General features: G+C 38.4%; 4 protein-coding genes across 20 annotated transcripts in view; 2 read left to right on the top strand and 2 right to left on the bottom strand.

The window, feature by feature from the left end:
* Positions 1-1,096: 1,096 nt before the first annotated feature.
* Positions 1,097-6,406, bottom strand: Mlc1 (Myosin light chain alkali). 2 transcript variants are annotated; one of them, XM_076439485.1, is made up of 6 exons: positions 6,273-6,406; positions 5,760-5,787; positions 4,017-4,325; positions 3,314-3,400; positions 2,856-2,924; positions 1,097-1,662 (listed from the first exon to the last, which is right to left on the bottom strand). In XM_076439485.1, the coding sequence occupies exons 1-5, from the start codon at positions 6,273-6,275 to the stop codon at positions 2,893-2,895; spliced, it is 459 nt and encodes a 152-aa protein (XP_076295600.1). In that variant the 5' UTR covers positions 6,276-6,406; the 3' UTR covers positions 1,097-1,662; positions 2,856-2,892. The 2 variants fall into 2 exon arrangements, with proteins under 2 accessions (XP_076295600.1, XP_076295599.1); XM_076439484.1 differs by lacking the exon at positions 2,856-2,924.
* LOC143216434 (uncharacterized) lies at positions 4,782-14,555 on the top strand. Of its 2 annotated transcripts, none has more exons than XM_076439480.1 (4): positions 4,782-13,640; positions 13,748-13,876; positions 13,965-14,137; positions 14,270-14,555. In XM_076439480.1, exon 1 carries the CDS (start codon positions 10,871-10,873, stop codon positions 13,610-13,612), a length of 2,742 nt encoding a protein of 913 aa, XP_076295595.1. In that variant the 5' UTR covers positions 4,782-10,870; the 3' UTR covers positions 13,613-13,640; positions 13,748-13,876; positions 13,965-14,137; positions 14,270-14,555. The 2 variants fall into 2 exon arrangements, with proteins under 2 accessions (XP_076295595.1, XP_076295594.1); XM_076439479.1 differs by having other exon boundaries at positions 4,782-13,668.
* On the bottom strand, positions 6,544-16,379 carry LOC143216436 (uncharacterized). Its single transcript, XM_076439482.1, has 3 exons — positions 9,693-16,379; positions 9,281-9,471; positions 6,544-8,145 (listed from the first exon to the last, which is right to left on the bottom strand). The coding sequence occupies exons 1-3, from the start codon at positions 9,841-9,843 to the stop codon at positions 7,492-7,494; spliced, it is 996 nt and encodes a 331-aa protein (XP_076295597.1). The 5' UTR covers positions 9,844-16,379; the 3' UTR covers positions 6,544-7,491.
* The window catches only part of Unc80 (unc80, NALCN channel complex subunit), a 50,843-nt gene continuing 49,769 nt past the window's right edge, over positions 15,515-16,588 (top strand). For all 15 annotated transcript variants that reach the window (XM_076439466.1, XM_076439459.1, XM_076439458.1 and 12 more), the window contains exons 1-3: positions 15,515-15,841; positions 15,936-16,083; positions 16,160-16,262. In XM_076439466.1, the coding sequence (XP_076295581.1) occupies positions 16,177-16,262 (86 nt within the window). In that variant the 5' untranslated portion in view covers positions 15,515-15,841; positions 15,936-16,083; positions 16,160-16,176. The remainder of the gene's footprint in view (positions 15,842-15,935; positions 16,084-16,159; positions 16,263-16,588) is intronic.

Here is a 16,588-nt window from a genome sequence, read left to right as displayed (position 1 = left end):
GATATTTTACTAAAGACCCCTTTACTAAAACTCATTTATTCAGGCATATTATGCAAAAATAATCATGCAATGTCTTGATAATTGTAGTCCTTTAAACGTGGATAATTGTGATCTAAAACAAAAACATATGTATTAGTACAATAACAATAAAATATAATATTCATTTATATTTTATTTTTATTATACACAATTATTATATACAATTTATTTATAGTATATAATGTTACAAACATTCTGTAATATAATATCGTTACAAGTGAAATACATAGATAATTTATATAGGTAAAATTGTAATCATCTTGCAAACATTAAAGCATAAAACTTAGACTATACGTAAAGCTTTACTTGATAATATAGAAATTGTATATTGAACATTATAAAAAATTCGATCCCAACTTAACTTTTTCAAATTATAATTTTTTATTCCATGGAAATATCTGTTAAGAAAGAAGTTGTGAGAAGAATATAGGATTGCTAGTCCTCTAGTGGCAAATGTAGGAACTACTATTATCACTTTATGTTCTATCGGCAAGCAACACAGTTTGTAAATTCATGAATACTTTTCTGCATTTTCTATAATATTTTTAACGATTTGAAAATTATTTCACAAATATTAGTAGAATAAAACATTACTAGAACTACTTAGTAGAATGTAAAACAATTTAACAAAAATACTTACTTTCACTTGGACATAATATAACAATGCATTTTACTTCTGCATTAGAACTTCGACGTTTTCATCAAAAGACGTCAAACTGTGGGATAAAACACGTTGCTACCATTTTATTTGCATTATAATAATGAACAGAACTAATGAACATGATTGTTCCCCGCTTCTTTTAAGTCGAAATGATTAAATTAATTTAATTAAATTAAATCTAGCCATACAATAAATACAAATTTTCATTTTTCTTCTAAGCAATTATGAAGGACAAAGAAACTTTAATCATTCTAGCTACGAAAAAAATCAAACGTGATTTTGAAAGGGTGATTTGAAAAATCTTGGATGGTCTCATAAATCTCAATCAAATGATTTACACAACAAAAATAACCACTAGGGAATATAAAAATTAAACAGAAAAATCCTTAACAGTACTCATTTTTGGCACTCCTCATCCGAGGGGTGTACTTTATTTAATTAACGGTACGAAGTAAAATAACAGCAATCTTTCCATTCGATTCTGTACAATATGAATATGTGGGCATGTACATGAAGGTATTCATACGATGATAATACATAATTCTCATTAAAAATATATTTAGCCTTACAACATTACAGTATACCAAATCAAAGAACGTTCTCAATGCGTTCGATGAGCAGTTCATATATTGTTTTTACAGGGTTTGATTTTGTCTTTGAATTTGAAATTTCACATATATATATCTCTGTCGAAGGTCTCGGTGATGATGATGACGACGTCGGTTCAAAATGTTTCGTTATTTTTTACGCGGCAATGTGAAATGTGTTCATGCTCGGGTGCGTTTGATGATTTTTATAACAGGGGGATGAATGGTGCGATGAGTGTAACGAACAGATATGTCCCTCGTTGACGTGGAGTTCGCCGACGGACGAATGCCGACGGACGAATGCCGACAGCACGGCGATCGCGTTGTCACTTCAATCTTCTGCCGCCGCCCGATCACACAGTCTACGAAGGAACGCTAGAAATAAATCGATCTATATTATTCCCGTTCCACCTAAATAGTGGCACAAGTTGATTGACAGCGAGCAGAGTCAAAAATATGTACAGTTGTCCTAAGCCGGGGTCTCGTTGGACCGCATAGTCAATCGAACTTCGTGCCGAAAGTACAAATAGAAGCATGACTGAACATGATAAGCATTAAAAGAGTTGGATTTGCAACATCGTCACCTTGTATACAGGCTGTTCAAAAACACCATTTAATATTTATATGGTACATAAGACACACTGTACTAAGATATGTACATATATTTTGATATGAGCATCATGATTAACTTGTCCACGACCATCCCCACTCCAGAGTCGCCAGATCAGGTGAATTAACTCGAATTGAGGGGGGGAAAAAGTTACCATCTCTCTGCCAATACCGGAGTAGTCACGTTACATTGTGACACGACAGAAACGAAACGCGTCACGTGACGGGGCCGTGGCGGAAGCGTGGGGGTAGGTGTAGAAGGGGAAGGTCTTCAATCATGATGCAAACATATGAAAATGTTATATCCAACTTGACTTTTCGGCGTACATTTGCCGAGACCTTTTTACTGAGCATAGTGTATCCTATGCACCATATAAATATTGAATGAATTTTGTTTTAACATCCTGTATGACCGTATTAATCGGACTAAACTCGTAGTCCGTTTCAGAAGCTCGTACGAGCTGGAGAAAACGTCATTCTATGTGAAACTATGACGAAATGACCATTGTGAGTAAGAATATCTCAATATTCGTTGCTTTTGAATTGCATACACAACGACATGACATTCGGAAAAATCTGAAACGTGAAAGTTTGCTATGTACAAGTATGACAGGCAACCGGTTAATGACACTTATAGCGAGATAAGCGACGCCTGGAAAAAATAGCGGACATGTGTTTTCTGAATTGTGCGTTACAGCAGTTTCGGGTCACGAACTTTTAGTGTACGAATCTCTTAAGCCTTTGAAAGTGTTGTTGTGTGAGAAGCAGGTTATCGATTTTTCAGCATCCCAGCCACGTCGATTCGTTGCATCCTATAAATTGCGAGATATGTATGTACGTGCGGAACGGAGAACAGGTAAACGAAGCCGTTAGTTAGTTTTGCAGAAACAAATTGGAAAACGGCGGGGGAAAAGAGACAGACAATTGTTACGGAGGTATAGTCTACAGGGTGTACTTACGAACGGTGAACTTTGTGACATTGACTTCCGGTTTTGCTTACAATAGCACCATCATCTTCTTCAAGAACGCTGTAGAACACAAAACACGTGGAAACATCAAATGACGGGGAAACGGGATCCGAATTCGTTCATTCCCGTGCGACTCGCCTTGGACATTTCGGACGGCTGTGTGAAAAATCTCTAGGAACTTGCTACGCTACGGATTTACACCAGGTATACACTAGGAAAACGAGGATCGGGGAGCTTTGATTTAGATTTCTACTGCAAAATCAATTACTGTCTACATACTGGTGAAACGAACCTAGGCAAGTGCATTCTCTATGGTTTTATGCTACTTTCCCTGGAGCCGACAATTTTCTACATTAATGCAGCTCGTTAATGCTACTTAATCAATACTCTTTCTCGTTCTGATCTATTTCACGAAATGCATACGCATGATTCAACCGATCGATACTCACGGGCATAGGGGATGAAGCCGTCCTCGTCCTCGGGGTCCAAGCACTCCTTCAAGGTGATGTCTACCTCCTGCTCGGTCAGTTTTTCACCTGTCATGATATAGGTATAGTATGAGTACAATGTATAGTCGCACTATGGTTCAAAATTTCATATATTTATTGCGAAAGTCTTGATACGTTTCTAACAGATGGTGTTAATCCTGTAACTGTGGGATTGCATTGAACAAATGGTATACAGGGTGTCTAAAAAATGTTGTTCTTCCTGAATGGAGTGATTCCTGACGTCAGTTGAAGTGACTTTTTCCTTTGCGAAAATGGTCTCCGTAGTTTCGTTAAGAAGTTATTAACAAAAAACACGGACCAATCGGAGCGCGGCTGCAGCGGACGGATTTCGGCTCGACCAATGCCAACGCCACGTGCTACTGTAGCCGCGCTCTGATTGGTCCGTGTTTATTGTTAATATCTCCTGAACGAAGCTGCCGAGAAGATTCTCGAAAAAAGTTACTTCTTTTTACCAAATAAAAATTTCTAAATTGAAAATGATGAAAAATAAATGTTAATTTTTGATACTGTCCCTAATGTATATCATACTTCTCCGGGAGTGTAGAAGAAAAGAATTTACAAATATGAAGACATCTGCCTGCGTAATCAAATGCTACTGTTTTATGAACAGTCATTTTATGAATATTTAAAAAAATTTAAATACCGAGTGCGAGCAGTGTGTGCGAAAGTTCCGCAGCCAGCATGGTTCCATTCTCCGATTTGTCGTACAGTTTCAAACACTCAAGGAAATCCTCGTAGCATCCCTGATCCTTATCCTTTTTGCACTGGCTGTAAAGCGGCAAGAATTCGTCGATTTTCAACATTTTCTCGCCCTTCTTCTTTGTTCCACCAAGCCTCTCAATGCCGGCGTTTGTGGGATTCAGGTTGAGGGCCCGGAGAACATCTCCAAGGTCAGCGGCGTCGATGACGTTGGAGCCATCGGCATCGTAGATGGAGAAGGCAAATTCGGCCTCTGTTGAGCGCAAAATATAAACATACTATCTATTATTTGTTATTCAATTATTCTTCTATCATAACAAATTAGGTTCTCACTGGAGACGTTTCAAGTTCAATTACTTTTTAAATATTATTTTAATTTCTCTAATAATATTTGCTATCATCACACACGTTCAATTTTACATTACATGCACAATCAGTGATTAAATTCTTCGAGCCAATTACATAAACTGAGTTTATTTTAAAACGACGAATTTTTGTATGAAATTGAAACCACAATTCTTGTTACTTTTATAAAGTATTTTATGGAATATCACAGTTCATATATATGTTTCACAATACTGTATATCATTCTTCTCTTAATCATTTTAATAAGCTGCAAATAATATAATAGAATGCTTAAATTCTTTCGATATTTTTACTGTTTTGCAATAAATGCGTAAGGTCCGTAGACTAGCAATGGAAATTAAAATTAAAATTAAATATAAAATTCATTTCAATTACATTGCATCATCACAATTGTAGAAGATATTTACAGTTGTTAAAATAGTCTGGAAAATATACTTATTGCTCATTAATGTTAACGGTAGATAATGTTGCCTATATTGTTTTTTAATATTCCATAAAATACTCTATAAAAATATCAAGAGTTCACTAGAGGTAGACATTCATTTAATAATTGATCACCCACTGTTGCCCTGATTCCTCGGTAAAGTCGAGGACCCCAAAAATGGAGGCAATTAACGAAAAAAGAAAGAATAAGGATTTGAAAAATTCAGTGATTTGAGACGAACAATTTTCGAAGCGAGGTCCGGATTAATATCAGCTGAAGCGTGGCTCTTCTTACGTACCTGGTTCAAAAATATTGTTCTATTTTAAGACGCAGCGACTTCCACCCAGCAACCAATTCAAGAACTCGCTGGTGGAAGTAGTGGGTCAGATTACCCCCGCCGAGCCATATAAGAACAGAGCACTATTTTTGAAATGGTGCTACGCATTTGGGGTGGTTATATCTTTGCTTTACCGGTTACTACCAATTATGTAATGTGATTGTCACATGACATCCGAAAATTATGCGTCGCGACGACGAGCCAACGACGCATTATGAAACAGCGAACACAACTAAAAGCAAACAAAACCGTTCCGCATCCGCCAATAAAAAAAAGTAATTTAAAATTTTTTAAAATCTTCAAATGGAGCTGCACAGACAATGTTGCATGTTTAACACAATTGTGGACTTCGTATTTGAATTTTTCGAATATTTTTAGCTGGATTTTTGGGGATTTCATATTTTACGGCATCACATATTTTCGAAGCAAAAATTCACTCGATACTTCACCATTAGTTAAAAACAGCATGCCTATCAGATCCCATGTATTCTATTTCCGTTGCACAAGCAAAATTAAACACGTACACACAAGTCAAATATATCCCGTATCTTTTTACTCACTTTCGACGTCCTTAGCGCTGAGGTCTGACTGTAATGCAAAAGGAACACCATTAATTACCATAGGAGATACACCGTTAATCTACTGCTACAGATTTTCCGACAATAAACAGTTATTGCAATTTCAGTTTAACTCTTCGGAGACGACGTGTGCGCGCTCTGCGCTGACTCTGACAAATATTTTAAAATTGATCACACAAGTTCAGAATATTAGGAACGATAAACTTTCATGCACTGATTGCTTCCTCGAAGTTGAAGAGACCAGTAAAAAATATCAGAAAGTCTAAATGATCAACAGATTATGGTAACGTCATACAATATCGATCGCACAGAAAAAGATCGTCGTTTCCGAAGAATTAAAGTATACAGCATATACAAAAATTGAAGCCGGTAAGGAATAAATTGAGAGTAGCAACAAGATGAATAATTTAATGAATTAACATGATAATTGAATCTAATGTACAATACAGATGAATTTAAAATAATGCTTTTGGGGATGAGGAAGTCTGAACTCACCATAGTGTTCTATCTAGTGTGCTTGGATGTTGATCGAACGAAGACCGAACCAGAAGTGCTACCGGGTGTTACCAAATTTATTCATTTTATTTCTGTAGAGGGCGCGGCGATCCGGACACACGAGAATCACAAGGAGATCCAGCTCGAAAAGCTCGGCTCGGACGGGGTAGCGGCAACGCCGCGGTCCAAAAACAGTTCGAGAGGTAATCGCGGGTTAAGCTGTGCTTCCTACTACGATAAATGGTTTTCGACGATAGCATTCGTGTATCGGGGCTGCCAGGCCTGCATATGTCATAGGCGCCATGCGAAAATATACATCGGCAGCCCTTCGATGCAAGCTCTCGTCTCCTACAGCCTCGGTATCGCCTAACTCTTACCTTGACTGGGTAGATCATCTTTATCGCGTCAAATAATTACGAATTTTCTTTTTTATTTATTCGTAGTTTCATGGTTTTAGAATGTTGTGTGAAAAGCTAATTGTCACCCCTTACGATATATAATATTGTTCTGAAAATATCACCGTAAAAAATTCGAATTTTTTCACTTCTTAATTGTTACACTTAAAAAGATTCCCGGAAACATAGCACATTTTTAGATAGTCACGGTAGTCTACCTCTTTAAGGGGGTGTTCTAATGTAAAATTTAAGAAATATCTATTTCTGAAATATATTGTATACTGAAATATATATGTGCAGAATGTCATAAACATTTAAACAAAAAATTAGAAGTCGCTCATTGATCTGTACATTTAGTGTTAACCAGAGATTCCAGGCTTCCACGGCCAGCCAGTATCAGTGTGTCATCTGAGCCCCGACGAAGTTAGCTGCAGTGCATCCAAAAGGACAGAGCTTATACGTAAAAGAGTATAAACTGCATCTCCGTTACCGTCGAGCCGATTAAAGATGCCCACGCACTCATATGAAAAGGTTATTGTATTATAAAGAAAATTTTTGGGTTACAAGAGCGATTCTTGGTGCACACCAAGTTGGTTTAGGAAGTTGCGGTTCCTAGGAACGCGCGGAATGTATTTCATGTCTCGTATAACGCCGTGAGAGCTTGGCATACGCGAGAGACGCGTTGCCCGTAGCCAGTCGATGACTAAGCTCGGGAGTTATTTTTATCAGCTTCTCGTGGACAAACAAGGCATATCATTCTCAAAAAGTAGGTCTACGAGTGGGCATTAAACTGTTGCATTCCTCGTCTTCAGCGACCCGTTGCATCAGTTCTTCCGACGACCAAAAATGGCCCGCAACAGTTTCCGCATCCTGCTGAATATGCCCTTCTTCCGTAGCTTTTCCGGTTTCGGTATCTTGTTATCGCTGAGATCCGGTGACGAAGCATTTTTCATACGGAGAGCCGATGGTGTTATTTCTTCGATGGCCACGTCCTCTAGGCACGTGTCATTCGCAAAAGACGTCGACTGTACCACGGACAAAGGTGTCGACTCGGGCAAGGAGTCGTAGTCGTTGATTTTCAAGTTGCCAACCGATTGGAAGTCGATGTTCCCATCGAAATCGTCGACGCTTTTAATACTCCTCGCGAATTGCTCCTCCGTCTTGCTACCGGCTTCAATATCTTCTGCGCCGATAGAGTCGCGTTCGGTTTCTTTCATCGCGTCCGTTTCCCCTACTTGGGTCTCCAGATCTTCTATCATTCGGCGCAATACGCTGCCAGATATTCTAGTTATTTCATTCGATCCGGAATTTTCCCCGTCCCTATGACTGCACGTCGGTTCCATCGGCGTCTCGATAACTGCATTATGTATTATTTGGTACATGTCACCCTGCCCCTGAGTGACAGGCAGAATTTCTGTAGTCCTGTTTCGATCCGCTGTCGAGGTACTGTGGTCAATATTGTGTATAACGTGCTTTACCTGGAAAAAATATGCGAATTTACCGACAGGTTGTGGCAGAATTTATTTATTGGATTGTCGCATTTCAGATGCCCGGTTTTTAGCAGTAACGGTAAATCACCGTCACCTTTCTCTAAATAAGAAATTTCTAAATAAATCTCTATATAGCTCCTGTATCTTGCGATTAACACAAACAATTATTATTTAGTCCACTTACAAAGTTACTTATTGTTAGACAAAGTCTATTTACAAGATAAAACGGTTAGATTATTGCAAGTTATGTGTTTCAAAATTTTTGATACATGTTTGGTTATATTTCAAGATAAAACTATGTAAATTTTATGCAATTATCTTCATTGTTATTAATTCCCTCAACATATTCATGGTTTAAGTGAAATAAAGTTTGTTTATATACACTTATGAAAACTGGATGCAAAATATAATTACTGTACTGTGGATTTTATACGTTTATGGGAAAATAGGTAAAATACGAAATAGTGGAAGCATTAGAACAATTTTAAAATGCTTTTAAATTAATTTCAGCCTCTTAAACAAAGAAGGGAATAGATTTCAAGCCTATTTGTTGTAATTTTGAACAAAGATCCACAGTCTAATGATTACTGATCGATGCTTAATTAAGTAAACTAAAAAGAGACAACATAGAACTATAGAAATTCGATTTATCTATACATATATTCAAAAGCATTGTATCTGATAATTGAAAAACTTCGTGCCCGATTTTCAGAGCCCTGAGGACCTCCTTAGGAAAACAAGCAGTTTTGCGAAAGAGGAATCCACCAACTTGTAAAACGTTATGAATATGAATAAATTTTATTCCATATTTTTTACTATTTTGTAGAATCACCCGCTTTCCGGTTGTACCACCAGTTCCTGGCCACCTTGTATAATTGGTATCAAAATCGTTAGACAATTACTAAATTTCTAGCGATAAATCAAACAAGTAACTGTCTTGTGACAGCTCAAAAAATATATTTGAAAACTTGCTAAATAAACCCATAAATTGGTCTTTTGTATCATCAATTGTATAGTTAGAAAAATGGTGAGCCTCTTCCAAGTGTGTTTCAGATTCAAATCGGGCACAAACTTTTCTAATCGTCTAATAAACGATATCTGATAACTATTGTCTATTTTTAACCTGCTTCTCTAATGTCGTTAAGAGAGATGGCACAGATGACGAATCTCCGATATGCAAGTTTTGCAATCCACGCACCATCATTCCGATGCGTTCCATGGTTTCCTGTTCGAATTGTGGCCGATCGTTCATACGTATCGTCGACCGTGTCTGAGTATTAGTCAAATCTTCTCGGTTCTGCATTCGTAATTTTTCTGCCAATCATCATTTTTACTGAATGAAAGTTTTTACAAACTAAATATATGTATACACGCATTACGTGCAACAGTGAAATAAATAACGAATGCACGATATTCTTGACAGAAATGAAAGAATGAAATGTTTATACGACGAATCCGAACGATGTTTCAATTAAATGTTATTGGGATGTATGTACAACGTACGTAAACGTATATATGTATATAATATAATTTACCGTCACCGTTCTCCATACTATCGAAAGCTTCCTGCATTATTTTGTCAATCAAACTCTTTGCAAATGCCTCGACCATTATTTGAGGCATTCTCGATAGAAACCTGAAGTCGCTGCCATCTGCGCTAAGCGACTGTCCTATGTCATGTGTCATTGACAAATCAACGAATACTTCAGATCAGCAAGTGAACAGGATTGTGACCAGAGACGCCAAAGGTTACCCTCTCTCCGCCAGTGTTGGGCGTAGGTAGAGCGAGGAGACCTAATCTGACGACTCTGATTGTGAGAGAATATCTAGACAAAAGTGACTATTTAACATTATAAGAATAAAAATAATGTATTGGATCGTAACAGAGTGGAGAATTACAACCGATCAATTATAAAATCGTCGACAATAAGTACTTTTAGAATTAAGTATTAGAGTCACGACTAAATTATTAACATTAGAACGTATGTTACAACCCAATATTTATTCAGACTTTCAGAGATTTTTATCGTAATGTATGTACAAAGAAATAAACTTATTGAATAATTCCCCACGAATGTATCATTACAACACAACAATCGTAAATTAAAAAATCTTAAATCATTTTGACGTGTTCTACATATAGTTCTAATCACGGTTCTAATGTTAACCGTCTGTTTTTCGCCATTTTAGAAACAGAAATCCTGTCACTTGGCTGTGTGGGCAAATGTAATGTAAACCAGCCTTTCCTATTTGTAAATAATATAACCTCCGGCGCCTGTCTAACCACATGCAAAGAAATTGTAAAAGTAAATGAAATCAACATACAAGCAAGAATTCATACAGAACAAGCCATGGTAAAGTGATTTTTCCAAAATAATATCTAAACTCGTAGAAGGAGCCTTTGCTAACAAAATGATATTCTCCTTTTCATTCAAAATTTGTTACATATGAAACGTCAGCATCTCAAACAACTTGTCAATAGCTATGCCAAAAGACCATTAAACAATTTCTAAAATTAAGCAGACGTCTGATACATTCAAGCAACATTTTCACAATGGATACATATAATAATTTTCGATAGAATGACAAATGGAACAGTTAAGTGAAACAAAAATGTATTTCAAATACAAAATTTCGTTGCAATGAACACTCCTGCAAGACTTGTGTTACCGCTGCATATTTATTTATTTCAACAAATACTTTCTCAGTAAAAATGAACGAAAACGAAGATATCGAAGTAACCATCACTAATCCCGATATGGAAGTTTCCAATGCTGAGCATGCACATTCTACCTTGAGCACTATTCGAGAACACAATAATCCAGTTAGTCCCCAATTGTCTTTCGGCAATGATCACCCTAGGTACATTAAAAATTCGAAAAGTTTGAGATCAGACGAATTCTATCACATTTCTGACAAGAAGGAACATTCGTCGGAGCCATTCGACATCGATTTACTTTTAAGGTACTACGCGTGTAACTCGAGCATGGAGAAATCGATAAACAAAATGTTCGAGACAAAAGTAGATAAAAATTGCTTGCACGATCCTCACAGCAGTCAAGTGTGCAAAGACACGGATCGAGGGCCGTTAATCGAATTAGGTGCCGTTAACAGGGTGTTTAATTTGCTGCATCGTGAATCCTTCGAGAATGTCTCATCATTAACGTTTCCTTTCCGCGACACCATAATTAAATTACAGTCTCTATTGAGTCGATACAACAGCAACGAGCTGCAACAGATTCTCTCGAGTGACTCATCGATGAAAGTCTGTCAACACTGCGGTGTGATCAGTTGTTCGAAATCCAGAAGCAAATCCGTCGAATCACGTCAATCGCCACCTAGAACCTCCTATTTTCTAAATACACAAATATTTTCTAACGACAATACTGACTCGAAAGCCCACAGAACTATAGAGAAGTTTTATAATACAAAGAAACAACAGAAGCGTTTCGGAAAGTGTAGCGACTCGCAGAAAAGTTCTACTTGCAAACGCTACGATGACAATAAGAAGAATTCTAAATCAACAGATTCCACTGATAAACCAGATGGCAAGGTGTCGGGGAACACTGCCCAACGAGTGGAGATTATGATCGCCGAGCGCGAGAATGGTGTCGAAACGGAAAAGACGCGAATTGTGCAGAGTGTGGTGAGCGAGCAAGTTTCAGAAGAAAGTAAAACGGCAAACAAAAAGGACCTGCAAAGCTGTATTAATGTTTTCCAAGCAGCAGAACCGTTGTTTGTCAAAGGAGAGAAGATTTCACTGCCGAAATGCAGTGACAAGGCCAGTGAGATTGAGAAGATACAGAAAGAAGAGTCGAATAAAAATTGTATGAAGACCATTGCTGTTGCTGTTGACCCAAAGGCCTCGCAGAATACCAAACCCGTAAATCTGGCTATGCCTAACGATGTACTTTCGTTCGTCGATAACAACCTGTTACGCAGGAAACAAATTCGACAAAAATCACCGATAGGAAGCCAAAGTAGTATGAACAAAACGAACGAGAAGGTCTTGAAAGATATTTTCTTCGAGAAGTCGAAGGCGGATGGCTCCGAGATTCCACAACTGAAGAGTATGCAGGACGTGATGAACAATTGTAACATTGACTCGATCATTGATACAATGGCGTACTTGGCAGGCGGTCGGTTCGATTCGACATACAAAAAGCAAGACGAATTTGTTGTGCAATTCAATGATCGAAGCTGGGTGCAATCTAGAAACTCTAACAATAGGCGCTGCTTTATATTACATGCCGGTCGAGACGGCGATCCGCAATTAGACACTGCATTTAACATGTACGGCGAATCGAAACATCCGGACCGGACCACCAGTAAAAATAAATTCGGAAATGCTAAGAATACCCTCAGAAGTAGCGAGCAGTCTGCGAGCCTCACTTGTGTGATGGAGGACGACTCTCTGGAAAACTGTACCAAAGCAAACTTGAGGGTGGACTCTGATCACAGTGGTAGCTCCTCGTCTGCGGAAAACATGATTCGCGAATGGATGAGTTGTTCGCAGAAAGAAGATAGATCTGGTGTTAACAGTCGAGACATAACGGTCAGTTCGTCGCCGGTTATAATCGGATTGGATGTTAACCTTCAGACACCTGGGATCAACGATAAATGCGTGTGCTGTACAGAGACTTCGATCGATATGCAACGCGATCCAGAAGTTAAGCATTCTAATGAAAAGAGGGATTCATTCTTATCATCAAATGATCGAAGTAGAACACATACGAGTGGCGAGAATTCGAAAGTTGGAAACAGTAAGGAATCAGTAAGCAGCGATGCGAAGAAGAAGAAGTGTGAGCAAGTGGACAGTTCAGGGACCAAGAAGTTTGGCATAAAACGGTTTCTGGAATCGCTGAAGTCGATCAAGAGTTGGAGATCTATGAAGTACAAACAGAGCAAATCTTCGACGTCATCGAACAAGAACTTCTTGCACAGTTCCGTTAGTAGGAAGGTAGCACGGCGGATTAATTACAACGAATCGTCCTTGAAGAGTTTGATTGACAATAATAGAGGACACGGTGAAGTGGCGAACACTTTAACGCTTTATCGTAAAATTCTCGAAGACACGAAAGAGATGGACTGGGACAGCTTTCGGCGATTTATTGGAAAGCTGCACGCGAGTCAAAAGGAGCTCTGGCATGATATTTGCGACGCCATTGACAATGAGGCGAAAAGGCTGGCCGACAAAGGCGACGGCGTCACGGAAGTGTGTATAGAAATCAGTTCCGTTCCCGGCAAAGGAACAAAGCACGCAGAAAGATCGTGCAGCAACGAGATCGTGTTCGAGATGGACATGACGCTCAGAGATGTCGAGGGGTTTCTTGATAGCGAGCTGGCTTCCGCCGAGAAAAGGCAACTTGACACCCTCTGGAGAGCTAGTGAAGTTATTAGAGTTCGAAATGACGACGTCTGTAATACTGAAGTGGCCTCCAATCAAGCTGAGTAGACAGTGTTCGCCGCTGTTCATTCTGCCAGTATGTAGCTTCCAGTTTCCTATTTTATGTACGCATTGCTTTTCATGTTTCCTACCCTATTCATCGCCTATGTAACTTTTATCATTCCCAATTTTGAAATGTTACAGGCTCAGTATTCCTGAAGGAGATGTACACGATACACACTTGTGAAAAATTTATGCCCATTGCGGGGTGTACTCCTTGGAGAGTACAGAAGTTCCATTGGTACCAAGTGTAACATGATACAGGATTAGCTTGTATGTCGATGAGAATCCAACAACAAAACCTTTTGTTTTTATTTATTCCCTTATGAAACTGTTGTCAACATTTTTCTACTAATTTCAGGATTTTATCAACTGCTTGGTTTATTTCTCTGCGGAAAATGACTTTCTAAATTTTACGAAAATTCTCGAACTGGTTCAGACAGTTTCAGAATTGCAACAGTGTTCCCTGATTTTCTGTTTAGGTGATTCCAGAATACCTATACGAATATAATATAAACAATTTTGAAATTAAAGGTAAGCAACTAGAACTCGTCATAGACGAACGTTTTTTCGCTCTGAATATTTTATTATACAAGCCGAATTTTTTAAGTTTTCCCATTGTTATCATATAGTTTTTAGTATTAAGATTTTCGAATAATATTTCAGGAAAATGGTGTTATGTCACAACTTGATGAAAGGTTTATACAACTTATGTTAGTAAGCAAATAGCTAGCATTCCTAGATAAATCAGAAATATCACATTACGCAATATTGTATTTCACCCTTTGGGTTCTTCATCACTTTCTGTAATATAGATCAATCACTATGAAGGAAGATCAGTTCTGCTACTAGAAAGTTCCTTTATTCGAATTACTGTAATCTCTTCATAATAGTAAAAGTTATTAATTAAATACAGAATACAATAATTTCGGGAAAACGAGTTACTTTTTGTTTCGCACCTTGCCCTCTCATCTAGTACTTAATTATCCAGACAAAATCATGTAGTAATACACGACTGTCAATGAGTATTAGGCACATACAACAAAAACAAACATTTCGTTATAATGTTAAAGAATAATGTTTCCTAAATGTACATATTTTTGTCTAGTATTTTTCTACATTGATATTTTTACAAACTCTACCTTTACACTTTTTTATATCCGTGCACCCTCATTATATAATATCTTAGCGTCAATATCACGTGGCCAATACGCGTGACAGGTCGCACTATCGCTTTATGGAGAAAATTGATGCAGCTCATGAAGATCTATTAAAATCGTTTACTCAATGTTACAAATTCAAAGTCATGGAGTCAATTAAATTCATGCGGTTCAATGTTAATTAGTATAGTGGAGTTTGAACTGTACTCCATCGCATTTGTGATCGTCGTGTTCTACAATTTTCCGAGAAAATCAAGTGGGTTTTCTGGATAAGTCGATTGATATACATAATAAATCCAATGCTAGTGTACCATATCAATAAAATTCAAGCGATTAAGTATTAATTTGTATAATAGAGATGTAGCCTAATCTCTGATCATCTTGTTTCACAATTTTCCGGGAAAGTCAGGTGGATAAGTAGATTGATGGGCATTATGAGCGTTGAACGTTACCGGAGCACTGTGTCGGTGAAATTCAAGGGGTTAAGTGTTAATTGGACTAGTGGAGGTTGGACTTGCGTTTCGTCTCATCTGTAATCATCGTGCTTTGCAGGTTTCCGAGAAAGTCAGGTAGGTTTGGTGGATAAGTAGGTTGGTAGGGATGTGCCGTTGGAAAGGGTGGGTCGGCCCTGGTCGTGTGGTGGTGGTGGTCCAGCGAGCAGATTCCTGGGCTGATCGATGGAACGACCGGCGCATTGGATTTCCCGAGAGTAGCGCGCGCATTCCCATCCTTTCCAACAGCATTACGTCCGTGTGTCGTGTCTTTCAGTTACTCACGATCCTGCCGCGGTGGTGCATCCACCGGTACGGCGAAGTGCATACCAGCTACCCGAAAACGATGCAACTGTGTCACTAGGCCGAGTGGCACGTGATCCTGTCCTTGCACTGGTGCTGGTTCGTCTTCTTCTTGCATCCGCGGCCGACGTTCGCACGATCCTATCGAAACATGAGATCTCCGGCATATCGAGCGATCCGGAACAGTGCGTGAACACGATTTCTTCTCGCGAGCTAAATTGATATCTCGCCGAATTTCAACCCTTAGCAATCCTCCTTGTAGCACGGGCGACGCGAGGCTGAAGGTACGTAGCCCGCTATAATGACGCATCGTTTCCGGTACAATGGGAAACTGTCTGTCACAACATTTTGACGGGAAATTGATTTATTCGATGACAGGCTAGCTCCAACGAAGCGTGCGTGTTGCAACGCAAAAACACCGGCCGATGTCGATGAAAAACGAACGACAGTGCGCTCACTATCGCCAGAGTGAAACACGTGGCGCTGAGTACTTGTAATTGATTAATCCTTCTTATCCGATCTTATGGTGCGACTCCTTCTTCTTCTTCTTATTCTCTTCTACGATGTGTAGTGTACGATGTAAACATTGCGAATCGTTGTAGATATTTATACTGGAAATATGGATAAACGACGGTCCGTCGACGCGAACCTGCAGGAACAGGCTTTGCCCATTCCAGTTCAGATGTTCCTTTGGCAACAGCTGAGGTACTGTTTCCTTTAACGATAAAGATTGTGCTACCTGTAGTGACACTTAACCGATGTCTGCGTTACACTTTTGTTGTAAGATATGCAGTACTTTTTTACTGTAACATTTCAAACATTATATTAGCATAAGTGTCTCAGCAATTTTAAAAAGGATATTTTGGGAAATAAGTTTTGTTAACTCTTTAAATAATTTTAGAACTAGTACGACAAATTTCATTTTTTATTAAGAATATTTCTAACATTTATTTAATAATGTTGCAATCGTTTAAAAGCTAAATTGAACGTTGAAAGCTGGCTCTTTCAACAATTTCAACTGTGATTAAAAT

Source organism: Lasioglossum baleicum, chromosome 15, assembly GCF_051020765.1.
Source record: "Lasioglossum baleicum chromosome 15, iyLasBale1, whole genome shotgun sequence".
Classification (NCBI taxonomy): domain Eukaryota; kingdom Metazoa; phylum Arthropoda; class Insecta; order Hymenoptera; family Halictidae; genus Lasioglossum; species Lasioglossum baleicum.
The sequence above is the reverse complement of the archived record's forward strand: the minus strand, read 5'-3'. Positions and strand labels throughout refer to the sequence as shown.